Here is a 24060-nt window from a genome sequence, read left to right as displayed (position 1 = left end):
TCTCAAACTGCGATTCCCTAGAAATCGCAGTTTGAGAATCGCAAAATGCGTTTTTCATACATATGGCCCATAGTTCTTTAATGGCTACAAAGGGCCCTATTCAGTAATATATATGCTTTTTTTAACTCAATTTACATTACATATGCCTGGTATGAATTCACAAAGGGATTATTAGCATAGTTAAACCCATTCAGGTGTAAGGAGGTCTCCACCTTGAGGTGCTGAGATCTCCAAAGCCATAAATCCCAGTTGGGGTGAGGAATTAGATGTGCCAATACATGGTTCCACTTGTGAATGCCTAGAAACATGGCTATTTCTCAGCAAACACAAAAAAGGGCGGCTTTTTACTGTAGCCACGGTCTGGTACAAATCTCTTTCCAGAGTGGGAAAGGGAAAGGACAATCCCCAGAATTGATAATTGTGTAAGGGAAGGGTGTAGGAAATTGGGTTACTGGTTTTGGGGTGTAAAACCCTACTCAAGCAGCAGCAAGAGGTTTTGCCCGGGTGAAACACAAGCAAACCCAAAATTAACCTGTGCTTAACCCTGTGGTAGCTTGGCACAAAAGCAGTCAGGCTTAACTTAGAGGCATGGTGTAAAGTATTTATACAAAACTTCAAACAGAAATAAAGTGAAGACACAACACAAGCAAAATCTACCACCAATTAGGAAACATAGCGTAATATTTAACAAACTATTTGAGAATAAAATGACATAAATCAGTAGTGCTGGAGATATGCGGTGGTGCCTAAAATCAAAAGCACCATCTGTGGTTATCTGGTTAAGTTGAACCGGGACATAGTCACAAGTTCAGGCCGACCGCGATGAGAGGTGGGCCGGATACAGAGACCAAGTTAGGCCCCCTGTGCAAAGTACCTTAAATCCTGGTCTGTTGTGAGATCCCGCATCATGGATGTGTTGCGCAGCAGCAGTTCGAGGGGTTGCAGATAGCGGCGCAAAGTCTACATAGGAGATGCAACATGCCGCACGATTCCAATGAGGCCATCAGCGGGGCTTGTGATGCGAGGTCCTGAATCCTCATCGACAATGCCGTTGACTAAGGCTTGCGATACAGAGTCCTGCATCAAGGATACATCGCACAGCAGCAGTTCCAAGACCTGCGGACTGCGATATGAGATCCTGTGTCAAGGATGCATTGCACAGCAGTAGCTCCAATGTAAGCCTGCAAAGAGATGCATCTCACTACGTAGGTTCTGCCCAAGAGACCACAGCTGGACTGGCAGAGCATCTTCAGGCCCACTTCCAAGGTTTCAGGACTGGAGTGGTACCACTTGGTGGTGGGACTGACAGCAAACAGTTTTCCGATGCTGGGTTCAAGGTGGTTGAAGCTTCTTCTGTCTATTCGGCTCTGATCAAGAGGCCAGCCAACTTGTATTTGGAGTCACTTTGGTAGTCCTGGGTTCAAGATGCTGGTCAGGTCCTCACTCAGGCAGCAGGGCAGCAGCACAGCAGAGTTGCAGTCCTTCTGTAGAGCAGCACATCTGTCCTTCTGAGCCTGCCACAGATCCAGAGGTGTACTGGTGAGTTGGGTCTGAGGGTTCACTATTTATCCTTGGTGCCATCTTTGAAGGAGGAGACATAGCCGGAGGTTTCCACTACCAGAGGTGTTTAAAATGTCCTGCCTCCATGTCCTGGCCCCTACATGTCTGAGACACAAAAGACTAGTTTCAAACCCTTGCGTGTGTGCTGTGGCAGAGGCTAGTGCAAGTGTGGTAGGTGATAGCTCTGCCCCCTATCATGTCAGAGATGGTCCATCCTGCCAGCATCATTTCCCCCTTAGTATTGGTGTTGGGTAAAATACACAAAGACCAACTGCCAGCTACACCTAGTCATGTGACCCATGATACAGGCTGCAGGCACTAAATGGTTGGTACAAGAAAATGCCAAATTTTATAAAAGATTTATTTTCAGAATTGTGCTTGAAAATCTGAGTTTACCATTACAGAGGGTTTGTATGAAATTACGATTCTTTAGACACCAAACTAGATATTTCAACCTGCTCCCAATTGAAATTATCTCTTATTAAATATATTGAGGTAACCCAATGTTATCCTATGGGAGAGGTAGGCCTTGCAGTAGTGCAAAAAAGAATGTATGAGTTTTTCACAACTAGGACTTATAAGTACATATCAAAAATGTTGAATACACTGCCCCCTGTCCTATGGGCTGTTTGGGGTCTACCCTTGGGGTGACATATGTATTGAAAAGAATAGTTTAGGCCTGGCAAAAATTGTATTTTGCCGGGTTGAATCGGCAGTTTACAACTGCACACACAGGGTGCAATAGAAGGCCTAACACATGTTTACAGGGCGAATTAGGAGAGTTGGCCAGTAAGTGCCACAGGACCTTGGTACATGTAGTACCACTTCACTGGGGTCTTGCAAGTAAATTAAACGTGGCAAATGGGAGTAAGCCCATTTCACCAAGTTTAACGGAGAAAGCACAAGCACGTTGGCAGTGGTTAATATCGGGAAAGTGCATAAAGTCCTAAAGGCCAACAAAAACGGTTTCAGAAAACAGGAGGGTGAAGCCAAACAGTTTGGGGATTACCATACAGAAGGTCAGGTCCAACACAACTCCCCTTCAGTCAAAAGCCACGGCAGACTAATCAATACCTTCATGGGCTTTCTTGTTTAGGTGATAGAAAATGGATAAGGCCCTGTTATGCAGGGGCATTTCTTAGTGTTCCCAATTCAAAGTTATCTCTTATTAAATGTAATAGGGTAACCCAATGTTATCCTACGGGAGAGATACACATTGAAGTTGAGAAAAACAATTTTAAGAGTTTTTCACTACCAGAACAGGTAAATCTTAAAAGTACATGTCTAACTTTTTGACTACACTGCACCTTGCCCTGTGGACTGCTTAGGACCTACCCAAAGGGTGACCAATATGTATTAAAAAGGAAGGTTTAGGCATGCCGAAAGGTTTATTTTGCTAGGTCGAAATGGTGGTTTCGGCAATAATCACTGAACAGATATCTTGCCCACTGTGTGGTTTGCTATATTTGTCTGTTCAGTTGAGAGTAGGGAGATCACACCACCCAGAGACGGAGGTGCAAATGTTTGAAGTCAGCGGCTGACCTTCTGTATGGTTGAGTAAGAACAAAAGAGTAGAGGGAAAATGAACGGAGTCTGCGGTAGCAGTGTCTGAACTGAGGTAATGACGATTGTGGAAATGCCCAAGTTGGTCCGTGCTATGAGTTAGGAGTCCCTGTTGAAAGAGGAAGTGTGCCTAAGGGATTACATGGTATGGATAAACCAGAGAGAGCACCATTTTTTTTATTGATTATTTGGTGTTAGCAATGTGAAAAAGATGGAAACACACTTAATATGGTATCTTCCATACTAAAGGTACCTACATACCGCAAGGTTCATTGTAAGGAAGACACAACAAACGTCTCACCAATTTAGACTGTGATCCAAGAACCATTCTTGCTGCTGGCTGGCATTTGGTGAATTGGAGGATGAAGCATTCCCATCAGTTGTAGCTACAAACTCTTCTCCTCTCTTGCAGACTGTTCGGCATGGATTTCCATATCAGCCCACTGCCTTGACCTACGATCCAGTTCAGAAAATCCTGGCTATTGGGACGCGAACCGGAGCAATACGAATGTATCCTTTTCTGTTGACACACCCTAATTTCTAGGGTATTTGGTCACACTATAGCGGGACGCATGGTCATTTCCCCCACCCTGTACAACTCTGAAGGTAAGAGACATACTTTTCAATGCTGAAGGGGATTTCTACGTTTGTGAGATTGATAGCTCTGCCGGCGATGTTGAACCACTGTTGTATTTGATGATGTGGACCAAGACATTTTGGAATCCCTGCATTGGTGTTTTTGGGTAAAACTGGACACATTTTATTGTCTAGCTAAAAGCCTTATGTTTGGAGGGCAGTGGCTGGTGAGTCATGCTCAGGACTACAGTCTATCTACTATCTCATTTTTGTTTAGTTGATTTCTAAAGTGTGGGCTTGTGAAGGATTGCTGTTTGTAGTACAGATGTCAGTGTAGCAGCATCTCTTGAGGATCACGTGTCCTCTTCCAGGGTGACACAGCATTTGGAGTTGGGAAGGCTTGGGTCAAGAAGGTGTAAATTCCAGGTCCCATCTTTGACTGTGGTCAAACTGAGCCCAGAGTGGCCGTGTTTCTTCTTGGGCGTGTGAGGTGATACCGGTGTTACCAGGCAGCTTCAAATTCTCGCTATTTCAATGACTGTTTACAGGAAAGACCACGTGGCATTCACGAGTGTGTTAAGACTGCCATTATGTAAATAGAGCATTTTCCAAATCCTTCTAGTAAAATAGGTTTCTTTCTGCATAATCAAACAGTTTATGGTGCCAAAATCATTCTTTGTTGCTACACCTTGCATCCAAGGTGTCCTATGTTAATGTTCAAAGGTTGAAACATCATGGTTGGGTACTGACTGGGTCTTTTTTAGCTGGATGCTGATACACTCTGGTTTGGGGGAACTGGTTTTAGCAAATCGTGTCTGCACATTTAACCTAAGGTTGAGAGAGCGGTGGCAGGTCACTCATGCATCTTGCCAAAAGACCTTCCTGTAAGCACAAAAGTAATGAATGAAATGCTGGAATCAAGCTCAACAACTGATAATTCCTCTGGGTTTAACAATGTACAAGAGTCCCTGCTGGGATCCACTTCCTTCTCTGAAAGCCCAGCAGATCACTTTCTAATAAGTAGAGTCGATCTGTTCATGGATATTTTTCCGAGCTTCTCCTCGCTTGATCGCCGTTTTCACATTGTGCCCGCTGATTGTTCGGCAGAGTCTTGTGGCTACTCACTGAAAGTACTCACTGTGTGTCGCAAAGTCAGTAAAGGAGTTTCAACCACTGGAGTATGATCAAGGGATGAACACATTCAGGCAGTCCCAACATAGAAATGTACTCTCCTATATGGGAAGTCTGCTGCTGCGTTGGGGTGGGTGGAATTGGTGGGTTGGAGAAGCTGCCAGTGAAGGAGGGTGGCATGAAGATGAGGAAGAGCCGTTGACATGCCAGGTACTTTTGCAACAGAAGATGCCTGGGGGTGATAATCTTCTCAAAAATATTTTGCTGGAGAAATGGCAAGCAAAATGTGTATTCCTGTTAAAAGAGAGTTTTTTGCTGGTATTTTTTCCTATAAAAACTACTTGTGCTCGATGTTATTCATGCATAGGTTTTACAACCATCATGAGTATTGTGAAACAAATTCTGATATGTTTTAGGGTGGACACTATTTTTTTTTAATCCAGTTTGGGAAATTAGTTTGAAGTCATCGTTTTTAAAAACTAGTTTGTTTTTGTTTCACTGAATTGGATGATCTTCATGTGTGTAATTGTCACTCCCTGCTTTTGCGTCCTCGTATGATATGGACCGAATCAACCCAGAACTCCATTTTTTAACCCTTGCCAGTGCTTTGAGAATCTCTTGAATCTGAAAGCCTCTTTGCTGGTTGGTTCTTCAACTGAGCCCTTCAGCAGCTTTTCGGTGCCTGGATCCCCTCACGGGTGAATCGCGCGCTTTACAAATCCTGATTGACTGATTGATTTATTGACTGACTGATTGATTGATTGACTGATTGCTGCGGCACACTTATAGAGTAGAAAGTCTCCATCCCTCAAGGATTGTTGTTGCCTAACACCTGCCCTGGTCCGCGCATCACCAGACTCCGCTCACGCCTGCCCTGGTCCGCGCATCACCAGACTCCGCTCACGCCTGCCCTGGTCCTGTCCCTGCAGCCTGCTGACACCTAGCGCTGTGCCACTGCTCTGCCACATGCATGCCACATCCACTGATCAGCAATCAGCCTTCTGCAGGCAGAGACCCCTCCTATCCTTGAAGAACGCCTCTGCCCCGCCCAGTCACCCACGCAGACAGTTGTCGACGCCAGGAGCTCCCAGCGATGTCAGCCATTGCCCTTTACCAGCACCTCCCACTGTGGCAGGTTTTCTGACACTAGGACAGGGTCTGTGTTCTGATGCAACATAAAAAGAGGATGGACGGAATTCTGAACATTGTCAAACATTCACCCCCAGTCACAGATCTGGGTGAAGTCCATCCTTGTTTTGCTCACCACACCTCCCCAGTTTGGACCCAGCCATATGCAAATCAGTCTTGACCCTGCCCCCCTGTTCTAATGCCACCCCTCACCGCTCATCCAGGATCCTGTTCTGAGTTTCCCTTTCATCTAAGTTCCCCCGGGCTCCTGCATAACTGGGTAGAGATGTTCTATAGTTGATAACTTGTTGAAGTAAGGCCATGTGTTCTGAATCTCTAACCTTGTCTCCACTCATGAACACATTGTGTGATTCTGCAAAGATCACTTAGGTCTCAGTGCTACAGCCCACTCGCATATGTCATTTGCTTTACAAGATACTGCATGTTGACATTAGGTGCAGACTGTACCCATCCCCTTCTATTCCCACTCAACTTGAGTCTTGTGTGGCATCATTTCCCTTTCAGTGTGGGCACAAACCTCAGCATGGTGCCTGCCCAAGATCAATGAGGATGCTTCAGTTTCAGGTTTGAGGGTCTGGATGAGTTCGGTAATTCACTTTGGGGCTTTTGGCCCCGAGGGTTAACTCTTCAGCACAGGATATTGGGAACTTGTCTATCAGGAGCCGAGAATTGTTCCTTAGATTTTTTCCAGTGTTTTGTGTAGGTTCCTATACATCCACTGTTGAGCTCTTCCATGCTCCACACATAAGTTTACACTACACATATTGTTACATTTCTCAGCGCCAAACTTTGTTGCTTTCCTTTTGCAAAGGGCAAAGTGTATATTTTTGTGTATTTATTTAACAATGTCCAACAAGTATTGGGGTGATTGACACTGCTGCAGTTTCCTCTCGACCATAGGCGCCTCTAGTGGCTGCAATGGGCATGAGGTATTCGTTTCCCTTGGCACGGCAGATGGCATCAGCAGACTGTGCTTCTTCGAATGTGGCATTAGACTCTACCCCCCTCTCCAGGCCCGTGGCTGCCGCTTGCGGTCCAGGGCTAGTATCCATGTGGACATGGAGAAGGCTAGTTCTGTTCTGTCCTCACAAATATCTCTGCAGCTGATTCTGATTAAGACCTCAGCTGTCCTGAGACCCAGCTATCTGCAGAGGAGACCCCCTTTACCTCTGCAGAGGAGCACACATCTCCCATCAGCTGCCACCATGAACGTCAGTTCATCAAAATACCAGGGGTAGCGGCAGTGACATCACATGCCATTTAACCTTTACTTTCACTCACACGTGCATGCTTACACATACACACACATTCACACACGCACACACTCGCTCTCACATAAACACAAACTCACCTGCAAGCACGCATACAACATACATTTAAAAACATGTTTTACTTACCTCTGCTTCCGGGGGTCATATTCAAGTTAATTGTAAGCAAGTCTTTATTACACTATTAGAGAATAATGAGATAGTATTCACTATTAGTGTAATAAAGAATTGACAGAAAACAAGGAAAGTGGAGCCCCAACTGACGTCCTTAAGGACGAGCAGCCGCTGTGTGCCTGGCACAGATCTTGCCACCTCTGAGGCCAGGGGTCTCAAAGGTAGTGCCAGGGGTCACAAGAGACAAGCCAGGAGTCGCAGCTGCGAACCCTGGCGACCCCTAAATGACATCTATGACTGCCACTCTCCCGGCTTGTGCTTCCTCTGCACACTGAGCTGGCCCAATGGCTACCGGCTACCAGCTCAGCTCGCCCGCTCCTGCTGTCCGGAAGGACCAAGAAGGCTTGTATTCCTGCCTTCAGCATCACTATAGTATACAGTCTCCGAGTGTGCGAGTCATCCAGGAAGCAGCCATGTTGCTGCATGAAAGAAAGTCAGCTGACCTATGCTCAGCATCCCAGCGGGAGGCCATGTGATTGTTGGGCAAAGCAGCCCTGTAGGGGCAGCTGAAACTGCTAGTAGGTGGTTCTGAGACCTCCCATTAGATTTCTATCTTCGTGCAGGGCAGACAGCCAGCAGTAACGAAGTTCCCTGCAAGTATTTGTTAGACATTCTCAAAAGCAGCCATGTGGCTGCAGGTGAGGCCGATCTGGGGTGTTTGCTAGACATACCCGCAAGCAGCCATATTACTGCGGGAGACAGTCAGGAAACACTCAGGTACTGAAAAGGAGACAGTCAGAAGGGGGGGTATTCTACTGTAGTATATTATATTGTATGATACCATTTCTATATCACTTTCCTGCCTCTTGTCAAGACAAATAGTGTGTACTAAATGTTGACCAAAATGCATTAAAATGACCCCTGGCTGCTAAGGGTATGGATTTTGTGTGTTAACCTCTGAATATTTCCTTAGGTTGATAATGTATTAGTTGTGGCATGCTCAGCTGTGCCGGCAGGTGTGCTTGGTTGTACCCCTATGTCTCCTCTCCTCTCTTGAAGTTAGAGTTAAAAAAGCTCCATAATTCAGTTTTTCTCCAGGGAAATCCATTCCAGTCGCTTTTGGTTGAGAGGAAGCGGTCTGTTGGGCTTTACCAAATGTCAAGGGTTTCTATATTTGGGGCCCACCTGTTGGACGGCTCTTCTTAATCTACCCAGCAATTCTGCGACTTTTTCTATGTTATCTGCTTTCTAATGTACACCCCCTAAAGCACTCACACCACACACTAAGTCCTTGCATTGCCATCAAGACCACATGTAAACAATTCAAAACAGGTATTGTATTGAGGCGCAGGCCTTCCATTGTGTTACTGGGAGTTATAATGTATTGCAACTGATTTGAATATACAGCCAGGTATTTTCAAACCCGCACAGTAAACGCAGTGGGACCATTTACACATTTTCAATTCCATTCTCGGAATATTGGCCCTGAGAATCAATAGGACCGTAATGAATAAATCAAAAGGCGCCTTGAGCCTATACATGGCAGATAAAGATATAGGAACACCATTGTACTGAGCGCGATTTGGAAATTAAAGCAAATTACTGTGTGCGTTATGCATGGAGGGTTTCAGCGCCAATTGTAATGCTAATGAGATCCCAGTGAGTGGTTTCAGCGGAAAGATACTTGAGAATTAAAAGTTAACCTTTGTGTGCGGAGTCTGCACAGCGGTGGCTTTCAAGCTGTGCTTCTGCCGTCTTATCTTCTAGGGCTGTCCAATGCTGTCAATGTCTTGTTTCTGCCTCCGCAAAATGGAGCCCAGACCAACAATGATGTCCCTCTCTTGTGTCTAGTGATGAGGGCCCTAAATTTGATCATCGATTAAACGTGTTCGCTCACGCCACAATAGCGCTTTTCTTCCCACTGGCATACCTCCACTTCTCAGGTCGATCTTCTGAGACCGACCCTCCCTCCCTCACCAGACCCTGCTATTCCTGCACTTAAAGACCAGACTTTGCTTTGTATGGCTCTGCCCAAAACATCCTTACACCAACATTTAACAGTAGACCCCTAATCTCGCACACAGGAGGCCCTTTTCATGTTCATTATAAAGGTAACATGACGTTTTGCATGTACACATCACTAGTGTGTGTTGTATTATACGATTACATATACTTCAGAAGTATGAAGGTTACGTCACAATCACATCGCCAGTTCTGCCACTTCCACCTGGAACTCTCTCCCTCCCTATTTAAGATCAGAATCGAACATTCTCTCATAAAAATGTATTTGCAGCTCTGTCAATCAATAACCATGGCATGGATGGAATGCTTGCAGCTTCTCCCAGCGTAAATACCGTAACAAAGACATCTAAACATAAGGAAATTACTGCAAACACGTACGAGCCAAGACTGGTAATTGTGCTTCCTAGATAACGTGTCACGGAAGCAAGGGAATCAGGGCAAGGCCGTGTTGCTTTGTGTTTTACGCTGTGAAAAAAAGGCCTAGCCTTGGACGAGCCCACTTGCTCGATCGACCGTAAACCGGAAGGACAGGATGTGGAAGTAATTCCTTGCAACGATTGCAGGGGTTAACCTTCGTGCATGGGTGGCCGCGGTGGGCCTGCAGGGCGAAGGGTGGTGCACTGCAGCCAGCCCGGCCTCTCCCTCGCGCTCCTCGGTGCTAGCCTATTAGTAATCGAATCACGCACGGGGTGCAGTGCAGGCAGGCAGGCTCCCCTCCCAGCTAATCTTCGCATGATGGCTTTTTTTTCCTGCATCCCTCCTTGATCCGGGCACGCAGCTCTCCAGCCGGGCAGAGGCAAGCAGGCTTCTGGCCTCCACGGAGCTCTCGAGCTGGCTTTTAATTATATGTCTCGGGTTCTGATGCAAGAGTGTTCGCCATGTCTGTGAGAGAGGTCTCTGATGGGGGCGGCAAGACTGGAACAGGAACAGCCAATGGGCCCGTGGGTTGCTGGCGGTGTGGGTTAAGAAGTGAAATAAACCACTTTGCATCGTTAAGTGTATTTGAAATTAAATGAAAGCCTCTGTATAGCGTACTGGATGGGAACCGCCTATAGGCGCTTTACTCCTATGTCCCTACACTTACTCCTACCTATTGTCTGCAGCCCTGAGAATCCACAGAACCAGGTTTTGAGGAAATGTGCACGTGGCCATGTTGCTCTCTTTCCCATTTTATCCACATAGAACATGTTTTTTGTTTTTTTTGTAGCCAATACACACACTTGCTTCAGCACCTCTCAGCACTGAAGGTAAGTGCGAGACATGTTTGAGTGCCCACACATATGCGACCTGTGGGTCCGTGTCTGCTCCTGGTCCTTTCCTGGGAACACACAGTCTCAATGATCTCCGCAGAAACTCCTCCACCTTAAGAAGGATTTAGGTCGAAAATCATCTAGCGCTGAGAACCCTGGATGTAACTTTTGCATTCGTAAAGTGAGTTCGAATCTGCAAATCGTTTATTGAATGACTCCCAGATTGTGTATCACACCTGTTCGAGCTTTCCCCATCTCTGGTGTTCACTCCCTGGTACAGGGCACTACCAGGCTCCCCTTTTACCAGCTTGAAGGCCCGGGACTTACTGTTTGTTCCTCTGTGTATTGTTTCTCCGACTGTTGTGTAGTTTTTCCTCACCTTTGTTATTGTACACGCGAGTGTGCTACTGTAAATGTAGACCTATGTGTGAGCCCGACAATCCATCTGTGAGTAGGAACCACATCATGCGCATACCTGTAGTAGCGCAGTTGTACGTAAAGCCTGTAGATGTATAAAAGGGATGAGAGGGATGGGCAGAGGTTGGGAGTGAACCTGTGAGTGAACGTGTGAGTGTGTGCAGTTGAGTGTGTATGAGTGCGTATGATTGGACGTGTGAAAATAATACTCCACCCCCCCTCCAGAATGGGATGATGTGCCTCTAAGAATCCTATAGCTCACAGATGTTCATTCTTAGGCCGAATAGAGGTCCCCCTGAAGGTTGAGGGCCCTCCTGCACCACAGGGCCTGCATGATTGGACGTGTGAAAATAATGCCCCCCCCCCCCTCCAGAATGGGATGAGGGGCCTCTAAGAATCCTATAGCTCATAGATGTTCATTCTTAGGCCGAATAGAGGTCCCCCTGAAGGTAGAGGGCCCGCCTGCACCACAGGGCCTGCGGGGCCACGTTATGCCCCTGGCGTGCATGTGTATGAGGACCTTGTGCCTGATTCATGAGGACCACTGTGAATGGCAAGATATGTAGCCTGCTCCTGCACAAGGCTTACATTTAGTACCGCTTAACTATTCCAACTAGCTACAGAGTTTCAGGAGGTGTTATAAATGTAATTTACGCAAAATGTAGGCGCATAAATGTATAAGATGAACATGCCTTCTTGAAAAACACGTTTCTGGGACCATAGGGAAATGTAGTTGTTGGCTTGTGTAGATTCTGCCTACATACTGTTAGAGAAACAGAAACAATAACAATGTTTTTTTCCACATGGAAGCTATTTTCCCTCCAGTGTCTTTCTTTCCTGTATGGAAACACGGTAACGATGTGAGATATTCATTTACTTTCTTACACTTTCTGCTTCCCAGACCCTTAGACCACTTAGAGTCGAAGCCATGGTCAGATCCTTCCGAAAAGCACAGAGCTGAGGCCAGCCCCATCCACATACAATGTTTCAGCTGCTCCCCAGTGGCACACGTGCCATGCTTCTCAGCGGACTGGTGACTGGCATCTGGTTACAGCCTGTGGACTACCTCCTCTTCTTCTGCAGTCTATTCTGCCTCAGCCCTTTGTCTGCTTCTCCCTTTGTGGTATTCTGTGCTTTGTCAGTGGTCAGAGTTTTGTTTTACATCTATAGTCCCATCCCGCGTCCCCTCTCCAAAGATGGTCACTTCCCTTCCTTCAAGCTGCTACCACTGTGGTGGGTGGGTGTTGCAGGATGTTGCTTTTTGCCTATTTGCACCTCTGCCCTCCTCTCCTGCCAGGCTACACTCTCAGTGGCTGGCTTTTCTTCTGTCTGGCATTGCCTTTGAGCTGTTTCGCTCGAGACTTCCAGACTGTGACTCTAGCTCACAATTTCCAGGCTTGTGTGCTTCTGTAACTCTGTATTTTAGGTTCCATCTTATAACAGGAACATCATGAGGATTCATCTCCCTCTGAGTTTTCATGATGTCACTTTTCATTTTGTGTCCCTCTGGTTTCCATCGCACTGCCTTTTTAGGTCGAGACTGCAACAGCACATGTGCTGTCACTTACGGGTATTGTGTACAGTAAAGGACTTACAGCCAGATTCATCAAAGGAAATTCAGTTCGCAAAGGGCCAGATTCTGAGAATCTGGCCCTTTGCGAGCGCTATTTTTGCATTTGGGATTCATCATCCCAAATGCAAAAATCTCCAATTACAGAAATCACTAAATTGCGATGAATTGCATTCAAGGAATCTCAATTTGAGATTCCTTAAATGCAATTCATGAACCATTTAAAAATTGCGAATTCGCAATCTGGGGGTGCTATTTACCGCAAATTCTAACTACGTGGTAAATAGCGAAAACTTCGAAAAATTCACTTTAGTGCATTTTTCTAAGTTGTATGTTACACACACACATGTCCTTTGGACATGTGTGTGCGCAACACCAGTGTACATTACTATTTCAGGGGTGCTACACGGTGTGCTTTGGACACCCTGGCACCCTTGAAATCGCTTCCTTATTTGCGATTCGCTATTGGGCCTTTAGGCCTATAGGAATGAATGGGGAGTCATTCCTTATTTGCGATTAGCAATTAGCGAATCGCAAATAAGGAAGTTGTAGGAATCGCAATAAATATTGCGATTTCTACATGAATCCCGTTTTGCGAGTCTTTAATAGCAATTCCTTAATAATCGCTATTAAGGACTAGCAAAACATGACAATGATGAATCTGGGGGTTAGAGTCCACCTGTTGCTTGCCATTTGTTGGCTGTGTTGTCACGCTTAATGCTGACTCCTAATTGGCCAGCACAGTCCAATTATCACTTGCGTTCCTTTCAGTGGAGCATGGACCAACTTCAGATTATTTGAACTTAATTAGTGCCTGTCTGTTGCTGCTACTGCTGTGATTCTGGTACTAATTCTTCTTCCCCCTCCCTCTCCCCATGCTGCTTTCCTCCCGGTGTCTGTTATTGCTGCTCCCTCCCCTTCCCTCTCCTCTCTTGTTTTGCTTTCCCCCTTCTCGTTGTTGTGCTCTCCCGAACGCCTCCCACGTGATGCTTTCTCCTCATGCTTTTTTTTAACATATTGCACAGCAGCACTGCTGCAGTGCAACATGGCTTCAATAAAATAGCGCTACAACACTGTCATTGTTGGCTGCGTTGCATTGCTTTTTTCCCCTTCTCTTTAAGCCGTGTTGCACAACAGCAGTGACAAAGCGAATAGATCTCGCATAGGCAAGATCTATTGACTTTACCAATGCTTATTAGTTCTTGGATGCTCTGTGTTTTCCCACTGGCTCTTGTCATTCACCTTCTGATGCCCCTGTTGTCTGTTTTGCTTTTTCTCTCATCTGTGATCCACCACTGTCTTTTTTTATTCCCCTACCCATGTGTCCTTTACAGTCTTTTTTCATTCCCTCCCCTTAGTCTCTCTGTAATCAGGAGTTCCCACCCCAAAGCAGGTCCTGACAGACTTTGTAAATGTGTGAAACTCAAACCGAGTGAAGGGACATTGCCACAAGTCATGAAACTCAAACCCAGTAAAGGGACATTGCCACAAGTCATGAAACTCAAACCCAGTGAAGGGACATTGCCACAAGTCATGAAACTCAAACCCAGTGAAGGGACATTGCCACAAGTCATGAAACTCAAACCCAGTAAAGGGACATTGCCCAAGTCATGAAACTCAAACCCAGTAAAGGGACATTGCCACAAGTCATGAAACTCAAACCCAGTGAAGGGACATTGCCACATGGTGTGAAACTCAAACCCAGGGAAGGGACATTGTCGCAAGTTGTGTAACTCAAACCCAGTGAAGGGACATTGCCACAAGGTGTGAAACTCAAACCCAGTGAAGGGACATTGCCACAAGTCATGAAACTCATACCCAGTGAAGGGACATTGCCACAAGGTGTGAAACTCAAACCCAGTGAAGGGACATTTCCACAAATCATGGAACTCAAACCCAGTGAATGGACATTGTTGCAAGGTGTGAAACTCAAACCCAGTGAAGGGACATTGCCGCTAGGTGTGAAACTCAGACCCAGTGAAGGGACATTGCCGCTAGGTGTGAAACTCAAACCCAGTGAAGGGGCATTTCCACAAATCATGGAACTCAAACCCAGTGAATGGACATTGCCGCAAGTCATGAAACTCAAACCCAGTAAAGGGACATTGCCACAAGTCATGAAACTCAAACCCAGTGAAGAGACATTGCCAATGAAACTCAAACTCAGTAAAGGGACATTGCCACAAGTCATGAAACTCAAACCCAGTGAAGGGACATTGCCGCAAGGTGTGAAACTCAAACCCAGGGAAGGGACATTGTCGCAAGTTGTGTAACTCAAACCCAGTGAAGGAACATTGCCACAAGGTGTGAAACTCAAACCCAGTGAAGGGACATTGCCACAAGTCATGAAACTCAAACCCAGTAAAGGGACATTGCCGCTAGGTGTGATACTCAAACCCAGTGAAGGGAGATTGCCGCTAGGTGTGAAACTCAAACCCAGTGAAGGGACATTGCCACAAGTCATGAAACTCAAACCCAGTGAAGGGACATTGCCACAAGGTGTGAAACTCAAACCCAGGAAAGGGACATTGTCGCAAGTTGTGTAACTCAAACCCAGTGAAGGAACATTGCCACAAGGTGTGAAACTCAAACCCAGTGAAGGGGCATTGCCACAAGTCATGAAACTCAAACCCAGTGAAGAGACATTGCCGCAAGTCATGAAACTCAAACCCAGTGAAGGGACATTGCCGCAAGGTGTGAAACTCAAACCCAGTGAAGGGACATTGCCGCTAGGTGTGAATCACAAACCAAGTGAAGGGACATTGCCCCAAGGTGTGAAACTCAAACCCAGTGAAGGGACATTGCCACAAGTCATGAAACTCAAACCCAGTTAAGGGACATTGCCACAAGGTGTGAAACTCAAACCCAGGGAAGGGACATTGCCACAAGTCATGAAACTCAAACCCAGTGAAGGGACATTGCCGCTAGGTGTGAAACTCAAACCCAGTGAAGGGAAATTTCCACAAATCATGGAACTCAAACACAGTGAATGGACATTGCCGCAAGGTGTGAAACTCAAGCCCAGTAAAATTATTTTGCCCAAGTCATGAAACTCAAACACAGTGATGGGACACTGGTGCAAGGTGTGAAACTCAAGCCAGTGAGAGAGACTGTGAAGTAAGATGTGAGACTCACATCAAGGGGCATATTAGCAAGGCGAGCGATATGAAATTATCGCTGCTTTTGCGGCCGTTTTCGGCCGCAAAGCGGCGATAATTTCATCGCCCTATTAGCAAGCTGTTACTAACATCAGTTAGCGACAGCTTTGAGGCTAGTGACATGCAAAGTGGGCATATCTAACCTGTTAGCGACTGAAAGCAGTCGCTAACATCGCTAGCGCCTATTATCAACGCAGGTGTAGCGATAAAAAAAATTGCGCTAAGCGCGGAAATCGCTGAAAACTAACGCCTGCTCAGACCACTTCTTAGCCTGTATATCCAATGGGAGTTAGATATTCAGGTTAAGACCCTATTGGCAATAATGCCTGAATATTGCTGAATTTCCAGCGATATTCATGCATTAAGTTGCTATCGCCGGATATTTTATCGCATTTGAGATAAACGTTGCAAATAGCACGTTATCTCAGCGATAAAATCCGGCGATGCGCGGCGATAAAAAAAATGTTACTAAGCTCATTTAGCGTTAAATATCACTAGTTGTTGATAATATGCCCCCAAATCTGTAAGCTGTGCTGGAGGAAGTGACACCTATAACATTGATTGCAACTGTGCTGTATGAAGTAAGGTTCGCTGTGAATGAGTAAGACTTTGCACCAAGATGTATGATTCACTCACAGTGAGTGACATTGTGCTCTAACAAGTGACACTCACTCCTAAGGAGTGAGGCTGTGCTGGAAGGCATGAGACTCAGATCCAATGAAAGGCTATGCACCAAATAGAGAGAGGGCTCCCTGGGAAGTAAGATTCACACCCATTAAGGGAGACGCTGCATGAAGGCGTGAGACTCGCAGACAGTTGATGAGGCTGCAGATGATGTATCTCTGTCTTTTTGGCTCCCACACATGCTCCTCTCCTTTGCATGCTGGTTTTTGTCCTCACATTCCATTTGGCCCTGCTGCATAAGCCTCTCACAGTCTGACCCTGCAGCTTCTGCCCCTGAGGGACTTCTGCTTCAGGATACAAGGCATCAGAGCACAGAAAATAGACATAGTAAGCTAAATATAATATTTATACACATACGTGTGACATGGTTATGTGTATCTACACAATTACAGCTCAGTGTGCATGCACTTAATTCACTTAGCATTTCCCTGACCCTTCCTCTGTCAATCCTATGTGAATACCCACTTCTAGGTGAAAATGCAAATATAGGCAGAAGTTCTGCTTAAATAGATGATACCAGGGCCGGACTGGAAACTTAAAACAGGCTTGGCAAAAATGGTAAATTCAGCCCCCATGTGCAGACGTGCTAACCGGAATTAGAGCAACTCTCCCAAGTTGCTGCAGGGTTGATTAACGCGCACCACCACTCAAGGAGGCCAAATTGGCCTCCAACTGTCAAAGCCGGCTTGCTGGGGCTCCAGCTTTCTGGGAATGGACCACTTGCCCGGCTGGCCGGTCTGGTCATGATGATACCTCTAAATATTTTCACTCCCTCATTTCCAGGAAGCCACTCATACAAAGGTCTCATTCATGCATGTAAAAAGGGGAAACAGCCTTTACCACGGCAGCCGACTCATACACGGCAGCCACTTCATGAATGCGTCTCTACCACGCATGCCGTTACAACGACATGGCTTAGGGAAAGCAGTGTTGGACTTTAAATTCCAACACTTTCCTTACTGTTGCGTAGACTGGAGTTGGATTAGAAAATTATACTGCTCAAACAATATGTGGGGTAAAGGAATGCGTGGTAAAGATGCTTTCCTTGTAAAGACTGCAGAGTAGCATCGTGCGTGTTAGAGACATGTGTTATTCTGTCATGAAACCTGTGAAAAGCATTACGACACAAGGTCTTCATTGGACGTTGACATCACTGCACCTGTGGTGAAATGTACTCCCAGAAGCAGAGACTAGCACTTGCTTGTGCTTTCCTGATACCTTCCACAGGTGGGTATAAGTGAAGATTGAAAATCTAAAAATACTTAAAGATGATACTTCTTCTCATCCCCAATGGAAGTTTAAAAGGAAAGGTGGATGATGTCCTGGAGCTCCTCCTGTCTTTGTCATTACCTGTCCTCTCACTCTCAGATCACAATGCCCTGGCTCAGTAGTATCTTTAGCCCACTTGTCTCGGGTTTGTATGCAATGAAGTCTGTATTATGTTTTTTGACCATAGTTATTTAGTACGACACTAGACCCTGACCCATGTTGCTGTGGTTACCCCTTGCTAGAAGTCTGATCACACGCCAAATCTTCAGTCCTAAGTTTCCTGGACAACTGGGCCAAGTTCCGATAGACGTCCAAGCCTTCAGGTCCTAGCTCTGAGCTTCTTCACTTGACTCTCTTTGGAGAAATAGGCTGAGATGTAAAATGTATGTAGAAAAAGAGGTATCTCGGAGAGAGAGTACCCCACTATCACCAGGGATCAGGGTGCAATGACAGTCAGTCTAGGGAAAATCCCTGGGTTCACACTGGAACAGAGATTCACTCTGTTTTCATCAATCTAGATATTCACTCAATCATACTCCCACCAGCACAACCCAATCAGTTACAGTGATGGTAAATTGTCAATTTCCACACTAAAATTGAACGTTCACAGTCTTTTTAATAAAAAACATACATGAATATATATATATATACAAGAGCAAATTAAAATTTCAACGAGTTGTCATTGAAACTATACATTAAAAAAGAACCAATATTCAAAAACAATTCAATATAGACATTGGACAAGCATAAATTCATATTTCACAATTCATATATCAAAACATGTTAAAAAAACAAATATAGCAGACAGAAATATTCTACAATCATAAGAAAAAAAAACCTCTATATTGTGGCCTTCAGATTCCCTTGCCACTCTAATGTCTAGATCCAAAGGTCTTAGATTGATTTGCATATGGTGTAGTCAATAGTACCCAGGATAGGTTAATATCTATTGCTCCCCAGACCCTACTTGGATTCTGTGCACAAAAAGAGAATGCGTCGACGCGTTTCGGTGCTGTGGACACTCGATATTGTAGCACCTTCTTCAGGACTGCCGTTTCTTTGGGGTCACCGGCTTCAGGGATTACTATTTAACACCCTCCATGTAAGCACATAGGGAGAGAAGTAAGGTATCACTAATCTGAGTTAATTTGAGACACAATTGTTAGTTTGACATTTCCCATTGCTTTTGATCAGGGCGGTATTCACATGTTTAGGTCTCTCACAACTTTATACTGGGGTGTGCTCAGCCGTTTCTAACAGATTTTTAATCCTCACTCTTCTTGGCTTCTCATGACCCCAAAGAAACTAACAGCAATAAGCAACCCCATATCCAGTATTGGATCTGCTCCGTGAAATTGAACAGACTTAAAGTCCAGTTCTCCACAAGCACAAAATCAGTTGGATTCAATATTTACCTCTGGATGGGAAAAGGAACTCTCAGAAAGCATTGAATTGGCTATCACTTCTGTTCAAATTTAAGTGGACCTTTCTGTATCAAACTTCAGAACCACTGTCCACACCCTGGTCCTTAGCCATCTGGATGGTGGCAACATCAGCAATGTCCCTGACGAAGGACTGGCTCCACTGAAGAGCATCATGCAGGCAGACACTGAACTCATCAGGAGGCATAGCAGTACAAAGTATGCTCACATAGCTCCTACAGTGACAGTGTCATTGGCCACTCGTGCAGATATGTATCTTCAAGACCCACATCTCAGGGCGCCAACACAATATAGGAAGCCTAGATAGTGCCAGACTTCTCAAGTGACTACGGTCTTCATTACAAGTTAGGAAGAGTTGCTTACAGACTGACTCAGGCTGCAGACTTTGTAGGAACAGAAAACTGCAGATGTTTTGTTCCCCGTGAAGAGTTCAGCAGGAAAAACCTGCTGAAATGTGGGTAGGAAAAAGATCCTAGAACAACAGAAAATTCACTGCAAAACAGCATTTCATGAGGTTATTCCCCATTTCCCAGTGAAAATTCATTTTTGGCAGCTTATACCATGAAGCCAACATTACCGTATCCAGCGATACCAGTAATTTCAGGTGCAGTATTACTGATGTGTTTACTCCACATCACGTGCAATGAGTCCCTAAGGGGCAGATTTACAAGCCCCCTGCGCCTCTTTTACGCCACCGTTGCATCACTTTTGTGACGCAGCAGTGGTGCAAAAGATGCGCCATGGTGCAGGGTGTTTACAACGTGACGCATCTGGGAGATGCTTAAAGAAACAATGGTTCTGTCGGGTGAACAAACAAATTACTTTTGGGAACAGGCTAAGTTAACTCACAGCACAGTTTCACATTTACAGTTCAATTAAATTGCACAAAACCTCTCTGAAAACAGATGTATTTCAAAGTTTTATATATAGAAAAACAGCGTCACATTTACAAAGCAACGGAATTACTTCATTCCTATTTAATTTATAACAATTCTAAAAATAGTGACTGTTGGTGAGCAAAGTGAATAGTGCAGTACATTGAGTGACATATATTTACAACTATATACAATATTGTACATGGGGAGGGAAGGGGAACATTTTGATTTTAGTGGTCAGAGTTCTAAGTTAATACTCCGAGGAGACAGATGTTTACTGTGCCCGTTCCTGGAGATTTCTTGACCAATGAAGTGCGTCTGGGAGATGCGTCACGTTGTAAAGCCCTGCGCCAGAAGTAGACGTTCCAGCGCGGGGGGGGGGGGAGCGTTCCGGCGCAGGAACGCCTCCTAAAAGTGGCTGAGTGAAATTTAAAAGATTTCACATAGTCACTTTTGGGCCAATGCTGCGTAATGATTGATGCAGCATTGTACTGATAGGGCCCCCAGAGCATTGCTGGAGCTGCGTCACGCTTGCGATGCAACTCCAGCAATGCACCGCCTCTACGGCACAGATGCGTCACGCATCTGTGCCGTTTTTGCCCCATGGTGCGTCGCATTGTAAATGCGGCGCATCCTTGGTGGCGGAGCCGCTGCACACAATAACTGGTGCATCCATGCTAATCTGCAGGGGTGCACCAGTTATTGTAAATATGCCCCTCAGTATCTGAGCTCCGTTCCACAATAGACCAGGCCCACCGTAGACTCCTCCGCTTCAGGGGGGAGATCTAAGCTCCTCATTTTAAGGAGCATCTCGTCTGTCTGCAGTAAGGAAACTCCATGCTCCTTCATCGCCCGCGACTAAACTGTGGAGAGAACTGCCGCCCTCTTTTGTTTTTGTACAAAATCTTGAATCATATGCCCCCTCTATCATCTGCATCACTCCCGCCATGTGAAGCTGTAACTAGCAGCGGAGAAGACGTGTAGAGACCCCGTTGATCGGATGGCCGTTGATGGTCATGTTCATTGTCTTGAAGGTCTTTTTGTAAGCAGTGTTGCATCCTGCTTTATTCAAATCCTGCATTCCCTTTTGACTAACACTGGTTCGGGTCCAGTCCATAATTGCATCTGTACAAGTGAAGCCCATCACTTAGGGTCTACCGGCAGTGACGAAGGTGATGTTTGTACCAGGTGCCAACCAGTACCTTCATCCAGGTCACGATCATTCCCCATGCTTTCTCAGCTCAAAGAGCCAGAGAAGATGCCTCTTCTGTCTTTATTTCAGGTGTTTTTTAACGTAAACGCAATAGGCACATGAACAAAACAAGCACTGGCAATGCCAGTTTTGGATTATCTTGGGGGATTTTCACCTGCGGTGTGATTTTCACCAGCGGTGTGATTTTCACCTGTGGTGTGACTCACAAACTGGCTCCTCTGAAAGATTTTTTAGTCTTGCATTTAATGTGGGTTTCAACAAAATCCAACCAGCCCACCAAGCAGGCTATACGATTGAACTTATCATTAGCTCTACTGGACTACTCCCATCTCTCTCTTGGGTTGGACAGACCAATTTCTGGTGCAATTTCATATTGTAATCGGTGGTCCCGCCAAGCATGTTGCAGCACAGCATAGACCCACCTCTTCCCGTTGTTGGTACAAGATGAATCTTAACTGCAAAATTGGGCAACTACAGAATATCTGGTCTAGGTTGTTTGTTGGAACCTTTGTCGGCTTTTGTAGATTATTTTCTGAGACCTATAGTGCACAGGATGCCGACGTATTTACAAGACACCAAAGATGTGTTAAGAGTAATACCTGAGGTAGAGTACAACCGGGAAACAGACTACCTTGATCCCTTCGACGTTGAGTCTCTATATACTTAATCCCCCAGGATGAGACTTTAGATACCATCATATCCATCCTGGGGGAGACAGAATTGAACTTGATTACACCAGTTCAATTCATAATGTCCTTAGCCAGACTCGCAATGAAAGAACGTTTTTTCAGATATGAAGAAACTACTTACCTCCAAGTGTCCGGGACAAGTATGGGCAGTATTTTTGTGCCTAGTTTGGCGAACCTGTACGTGCACGCATTTGAATAGCAGCACGTTTTGACACCAACCAATCCTTTTTTTCCATCAATTAAATGGTGGAAACGGTATATAGACGACGTGCTTGTCATATGGAGAGGTGATAAAGAGTCAATTTCACAATTTAATCAGTGGTTGAACACGAGAAATCGCTTTTTGCGCTTTACTCTAAGGAGTAGTAAGGATCGTCTTTCCTTCCTCGATCTCTCCATATATGCGACCCCTACAGGACTTGAAAGTGAACTATTCTGAAAACCCATGGCTATAAACTCCCTATTGCTCTATAACAGCCAGCATCCAAAAGTGCTCCGTGATAATTTGCCCTACGGGCAATTCCTCCGGGCTCGGGGGAACTGTTCTACCATAGAAACTTTTTCTAAACACGCAGAGGGTTTATCTCAACAATTGCGAGCAAGACAATACCCTAAGAGCTGGATTAAACGCTCTTACAAACGGGCGGGAAACAATCACCGGGAAGCACTACTGGAGCCTCCCACAGCAAAACCTTCCCTGAATTGCTTAACCTTTGTAAGCACATACAACAGCAAGTCCAATCTCATTCAGAAGATTGTCCGCCGACATTGGAAAATTCTTAACAGTAGCAATGACAAGATCAAACCACCGTTGTTCGCCTTCAAGCGGTCGAGCAGTTTACGCGACCGCTTAATACACAGTCGACCTAAGGAAGTTCCGAAACGTCTGGTAGGCACATTATGGAACTTACCGGCAGTCACAGGACATCATCCATGTGGTAGCTGTTCAGTCTGTCCCGCACACCACACAACTGGATATTGGCACAGATCGACCGTGGGAGGAACGCTCCTTTACCAACTGTAACAGCACACATGTGATTTATTTAATAACTTGTCCTTGTGCGGTTAAGTATGTCGGTATGACTACCCACAAGGTACGCCAAAAGATGTTAGAACACAAAAGTGTGTTCAGGTGTAAAAAGTTGGTACCCAAACTAACTAGACATTTTGTGGAACAAAATCATGCGGAAGACGACTTCGAAATGGACAGAGCTAGAGAAACCTTTTATGCCATCGCACATTAGTAATACTTCCAGGTACTTATTTGGCAAGGCACAAAGATGGATTTATAGACCGTCCACTCATGTAAATGGATTAAACGATGACATACCGTGGACTAGCCTCTAAACAGAGGGCTTTTACACCAAGGGACCACACTTTCATGTTTATTCCTTATCTTGGCTTGGTTTGCATGTTTAGAACCTAATTTACTCTTTTTGAGTTCTATTTAGGAATACCTACCAGGCGGTGTGGAATACAGATTTGTTTGCACCTATCCTGGTTTTGTTTGAATGCATTCTTGCCACAGTAGTCAAAATTAACCCCTTCCATGCTGATGATGAACCCCAGCCATCATGCACTACGGTGCTCGTGTGCTGATGACGGCTGGGGTTCGTCACGGCCCGCCCCTGTTCGTGTTGTTTACAGCACACCAGGGGAATCGCGGCCGCATGGAAGGGGTTAAGCAACAATTCAATGCGCTTTTAGATGACCAATACAGGATGGTGTAACGACGATCCCCACTAAAATACTTTTCAAAGTACAATCTGGATATTACATGTGTGTCTTTATCATTTTAAGTGATTTGATCATTACTGTTATTCCTCTATTATCAATTCATATTTTGGCACACAATAATTGGTTAATTTCAACACTAATGCTCATACTGTTATACGAGCCTCTTTATCATACACTAGCAGCCCGTCCCGATGTTGTCCGGGTATGAATTGCTGCCGGCCAGAAGTATATTGTTTTGTAGGATTTCGTTTTGATAGCATTTCTTATCTGTGACAGGCCTGTGAAACGCTCTGATTCACAGTGCACTGCTGATACACTTAAGAGTGCGCGTTCAGTAGTGTGTGAACTCGAGTTTCCCTACTTTCTTTTTCCT

The 24060-nt window shown here is 45.3% G+C and overlaps 1 protein-coding gene across 5 annotated transcripts in view; it reads left to right on the top strand.

The window, feature by feature from the left end:
• STXBP5L (syntaxin binding protein 5L) overlaps positions 1 to 24060 on the top strand; it is a 1891501-nt gene that overhangs the window by 112916 nt on the left and 1754525 nt on the right. For all 5 annotated transcript variants that reach the window (XM_086935625.1, XM_086935622.1, XM_086935624.1 and 2 more), the window contains exon 2: positions 3536 to 3633. In XM_086935625.1, coding sequence (XP_086791751.1) covers positions 3536 to 3633 — 98 coding nt within the window. The remainder of the gene's footprint in view (positions 1 to 3535; positions 3634 to 24060) is intronic.

Source organism: Lissotriton vulgaris, chromosome 8, assembly GCF_964263255.1.
Source record: "Lissotriton vulgaris chromosome 8, aLisVul1.2, whole genome shotgun sequence".
In the NCBI taxonomy this organism is placed as follows: domain Eukaryota; kingdom Metazoa; phylum Chordata; class Amphibia; order Caudata; family Salamandridae; genus Lissotriton; species Lissotriton vulgaris.
Note: the sequence above shows the minus strand (reverse complement) of the source record. Positions and strands in the feature narration are given on the sequence as shown.